The 5,022-nt window shown below is 53.8% G+C and overlaps 1 protein-coding gene across 1 annotated transcript; it reads left to right on the forward strand.

Annotated features, from left to right (window-relative positions):
- The first annotated feature begins 223 nt into the window (after positions 1 to 223).
- FZD7 (frizzled class receptor 7) lies at positions 224 to 4,249 on the forward strand. The gene has a single exon (XM_032692636.1). The coding sequence runs from the start codon at positions 612 to 614 to the stop codon at positions 2,331 to 2,333; it is 1,722 nt and encodes a 573-aa protein (XP_032548527.1). The 5' UTR covers positions 224 to 611; the 3' UTR covers positions 2,334 to 4,249.
- Positions 4,250 to 5,022: the final 773 nt, after the last annotated feature.

Consider the following 5,022-nt stretch of genomic DNA (forward strand, 5'->3'; position numbering starts at 1 on the left):
CGGCGGAGGGGGCGGGGCCACCGCGCCGGGGCCTTTTTGTGATCCGGGAGCCGCGGAGCGGGAGCGGAGAGAGGCGGGAGGCGCACGGCTCTGCCCCGGACGCCCAGCCCACAGCGGCGTCCGTCGGGAGCGGAGCCCAGCCGAGCCGCGGGGAGGATCGCGCAGTAATTGGATTTTAAAAGTTATTTAAGCCCCGGAGTAAAATACACGGCTCAGCCGGGCGCGGTAATAATCCGTTTAGCCGTAACCTAAATCCCCGGCGCCGGGGCCGCGCAGCCGGGCGGGGAGCAGCGCCTCCGCCTCGCCGCCGCCGCGGGACCCTGTGGGGAGCTGGCCAGAGCCTCCGCCGGGCTCCGCGCGCGTCTCCTGCCTCGCCGCCGCCTTCTCCGGGGAGAGCAGCTCCGGAAACTTTCGCCGAGGGAAGCGCTGCCAGCGCCGCCGCGCCGGAGCCGAGGAAGAAAGTCGCGGAGCCGCGTTCCTCCTGCCGCCGCGCCCCTGCCCCACCGGAGGGGCCCCGCCGCCGCCCTCCGGGCGCTGATGCCCCTGGGGCGTCGTGCCGGCCGGCTCTGAAGGACTCCCCGAGGCTCTCCGCGCCCCCGGCCGCCCCGGCAATGCGGGCTGGAGGAGGATGCGGCGGAGCGGCTGCCGCCAGCCGTCCCTGGCTGGGGCTGGCCGCCCTCCTGGCCGCCCTGCTCGGGACCCCCGCGGACGCGGCATCGCAGCAGTACCACGGCGAGAAGGGCATCTCTGTGCCGGACCACGGTTTCTGCCAGCCCATCTCCATCCCGCTCTGCACGGATATCGCCTACAACCAGACCATCCTGCCCAACCTGCTGGGCCACACCAACCAGGAGGACGCAGGGCTGGAGGTGCACCAGTTCTACCCGCTGGTCAAGGTGCAGTGCTCGCCCGAGCTCAAGTTCTTCCTCTGCTCCATGTACGCGCCGGTGTGCACCGTGCTGGAGCAGGCCATCCCGCCCTGCCGCTCCCTCTGCGAGCGGGCCCGCCAGGGCTGCGAGGCGCTCATGAACAAGTTTGGCTTCCAGTGGCCAGAGCGGCTCCGCTGCGAGAACTTCCCCGTCCACGGTGCGGGTGAGATCTGCGTGGGGCAGAACACGTCAGATGCCCCACCGGGGCCTGGCGGTGCGGCGGGCCGGGGGGCCACTGCCCACCCCACGGCTGGCTACCTCCCTGACTTTCTCACCCCACCACAGCCGCCCTCTGGCTTCTCCTTCTCCTGCCCGCGGCAGCTCAAAGTGCCCTCTTACTTGGGCTACCGGTTCCTGGGGGAGCGGGACTGCGGGGCCCCCTGTGAGCCAGCCCGGCCCAACGGGCTCATGTACTTCAAGGAGGCGGAGGTGCGATTTGCCCGGCTGTGGGTGGGTGTGTGGTCCGTGCTCTGCTGCGCCTCCACCCTCTTCACCGTGCTCACCTACCTGGTAGACATGCGCCGTTTCAGCTACCCGGAGCGGCCCATCATCTTCCTCTCGGGCTGCTACTTCATGGTGGCAGTGGCCTACGCCGCAGGCTTCCTGCTGGAGGAGCGGGTGGTGTGTCTGGAGCGCTTCTCTGAGGATGGCTACCGCACTGTGGCCCAAGGCACCAAGAAAGAAGGCTGCACCATCCTCTTCATGATCCTCTACTTCTTCGGCATGGCCAGTTCCATCTGGTGGGTCATTCTGTCCCTCACCTGGTTCCTGGCTGCAGGCATGAAATGGGGCCACGAGGCCATAGAGGCCAACTCCCAGTATTTCCACCTGGCTGCCTGGGCTGTGCCAGCTGTCAAAACCATCACCATCTTGGCCATGGGGCAGGTGGATGGGGATGTACTCAGTGGGGTGTGTTACGTAGGTATCTACAGTGTAGACTCGCTGAGGGGCTTTGTGCTGGCACCTTTGTTTGTGTATCTCTTCATTGGCACTTCCTTCCTGCTGGCTGGCTTTGTGTCCTTGTTTCGCATCCGCACCATCATGAAGCACGACGGCACCAAGACGGAGAAGCTGGAGAAGCTGATGGTGCGCATTGGTGTCTTCAGTGTCCTCTACACGGTGCCTGCCACCATTGTCCTGGCATGTTACTTCTATGAGCAGGCCTTCCGTGGCACCTGGGAGAAGACGTGGCTCCTCCAGACCTGCAAAACATATGCCGTGCCCTGTCCCAGCCACTTTGCTCCTATGAGCCCAGACTTCACTGTCTTCATGATCAAGTACCTCATGACCATGATTGTTGGGATCACGACTGGCTTCTGGATCTGGTCTGGCAAAACCCTTCAGTCCTGGCGACGCTTCTACCACAGACTCAGCACCGGCAGCAAAGGCGAGACAGCAGTATGAGACCCCCTGTCCCCTCTGGCACACACACACTCACGCATGCACACATGCAGAGGAGACAGATACTCGGCAGAAGGGCAGGGCGATGGCTCCCTGAAGAGGGAGGAAGGGAGGCTTTTCCAAACTTTTTCTTCCTCACAGAAGGTTTGAAAAAAAAAAATAATTATCGCATAAAGGATCAGTCAAACTGTGTTCAGTGGTGCTTAGGCCCAGCTAAGTAGAACAGGACTGAAAAAGAGGCCACCAGTGGGATAGGAGAGTCCTTCACCCCAGGAGTCCCTCTAACTTCTCTCTACCCCTTGCTACCCCTGTCCAGGAAAAAAAACTCCAACCCAACTAAAATCATCCTGCCTTGCTTTGGACAAGAGGGAGGGGAAGCCAGATCTGTTGAGCTACCGCTGCCGAGAAGTAGCCCAATAATCCCTGAATTGCCGGGGCCGAACTGCAGCGCGGGCAGGGTAACTCCTGAGCCTGACTCGCTGCCTGCTCCTTCCAGCTCGGCGGAGCCATCACGTGAGTACTGCACAGCCGGCTACAGCCCGATCGTGTGCTGGGGAGATACCTCTGTTCTGTCAGCTCACAAGTTCCTTTTTACCTCAGTGATACCTGTTGTAATTGTTTTAAAGTAAAAACTTGGCCCTCAATCTGTTGTTCTTGCTGCTGTGGGGAAGGAGGGGGTTGCTATTCCACACCCTGAAAAGAAATGACTTGTTGCTTTTCAGCAGAAGGCTTTTCCCCCTTGCCTTTGTTCTAGGAGACAAAGGGGGAAACAAAAGTGTTTTCTATGTAGAAAGGCATAAGCATGGGATCGGTTTTTACGGGCAAAGTGACAAAAAGGTTCACCCTGGGATGTGGAGCTCGCAGAAATAAACATTCCTTTTATGAAAAAAGGAGGAGGCAGGATGTTTTCCTACCGTTCAATATGGGTCGCTTTTCTAAGCTGAAGGAAACGCAAGATTTAGAGGGCAAGAAGAGCTTAACCGAGAGCACCTGCCAAAACAAGAGCCATTAAAATATGTAATGTAAAGACGGGATTTTTTCTTTCCTTCCCATAAACCTGCTTTCTCTCCTGCTTTGCAGTGAGGTCACTGCAGACAAAGTCAATACAGAGCCGGATTCTGGGGGCAGGAGGAATCCTTTTGGCTCCCGATGGACCCTTTGCCTGCTCCTCAGGTTCCCTGAGCTACATGGCAATGACTCGTGGTGCAGGAGGGGGCTGGGGTTGGGGTTTAAAAGCAAGCAGTTACTGCAAGTGAGGACCCTTCTCGTTTCGGCTAAAATACAGCTGGTTAAGTTTCCAGTGATCACGCCTTGGAAGGAAGAACTTTCAAAAATTAATCAACAAGTACATTGTTTTCTTTTTGAAATGTGACAGATTTTTCTATTCTGAAAATTTTTAAGTTTTGTTCATATTTTATTTTTTACATACTACTTTACCTTTATATTCACTGAAGGGTTGTTTTTATCAGTATATATGTGTGTGTGTATATTCTTGTCTAAGGACAAAATAGGAAATTCTGGATTTTTAGCAAGTCTCCAACCTATAGCTGCTCTTCACGTTTTTTGGGGAAAAGTGTCTGGAACGAAACTTAAAAAAGAAAAAAACTGTTCAGGGTGAGGGGGAACAGACTGCTGCTGTCTGAGGGCGTACCAGCAGTCTGGGCATCAGGAATGGGCTCATCAGCCAAATCCTTCAGTAGATCTGATTTCAGACTTGCAGGGCTTGGGGTTTTGTCTCTTATAACGTGCACGTGGAAGAAGTAAAAAAAAGTGTGTAAGACAAGTACAGTATGTATATTTTGTAAATCTCATTTTTGTAAGAAAATATGTATTTATGTTTTTACTTGATTTTTTTTGAAGGTCTGTATGAGGCCCTGCTTCACCCCATGTACAGATCACTAAATAAATAATTTTTAATACAAGGACTCTAATGAAGTTCTTTCAGTCTTTGAACACTTGGCAGGTTTTAGAATGGGGGGAAGCTCTGTGAGTAGTGTTTTCACCCCCACTTTGTTATGGGAGATACAAGAGACTTTTTGGTGAATGCAGTGACCAGAAACTCAGCTGTGACTTGAAACTGGCCGTTCAGATTACCAGCCCCTCACAATAGGAGAGCGCATTTTGAGATAGCTGGTTTCAAATGTCTGCCCTCACTTGAGGTACTTGCATCCTAGCCAAGTTTTCTTCCAGGCTCTGCCTCTTGCTGAGGGCAAGCTGATAAACCAGTTCCTTATCTAGAAATTAAAGATAATGCTCTCTTCCCATTCCAAAGGAACTTGGGGATTGAGAACTGGAGGGTGCTACAAGTGCTGTAAATTAAATCCTCACTTTGACTGGAGGAGTGTCCTAGGGAATCACTAAGGACTAGGTCCTTTTCAGTGGCTTTCAAAGAGCAGTGTCTTGAACGGGCTTTTTTTTTTTTTTTTTTTTCTTCCCCCACAGCACCTTCTCTAGCTGCAGTTTTGTTCAGGTGAATTTTACTTTAATCTTAATAGCTAGCCTGAAGCCTACATTCTTTCTTATCACAGTCATCTGAAAGCTGATAGCTTCAATGGAATGGTCTATTTTACTAAATTTTTTAAACTGAAATGAATGTTTAGGTCTCAAGCTGTGTTGCTAGAATCATGGAAAGTGCCCCAACAAACAGAAAAGTACACCTGTGAAATGATGATTTTTCATTTCACACAATGAT

This window comes from Chiroxiphia lanceolata, chromosome 7 (assembly GCF_009829145.1).
Source record: "Chiroxiphia lanceolata isolate bChiLan1 chromosome 7, bChiLan1.pri, whole genome shotgun sequence".
NCBI classification, from domain to species: Eukaryota; Metazoa; Chordata; class Aves; order Passeriformes; family Pipridae; genus Chiroxiphia; species Chiroxiphia lanceolata.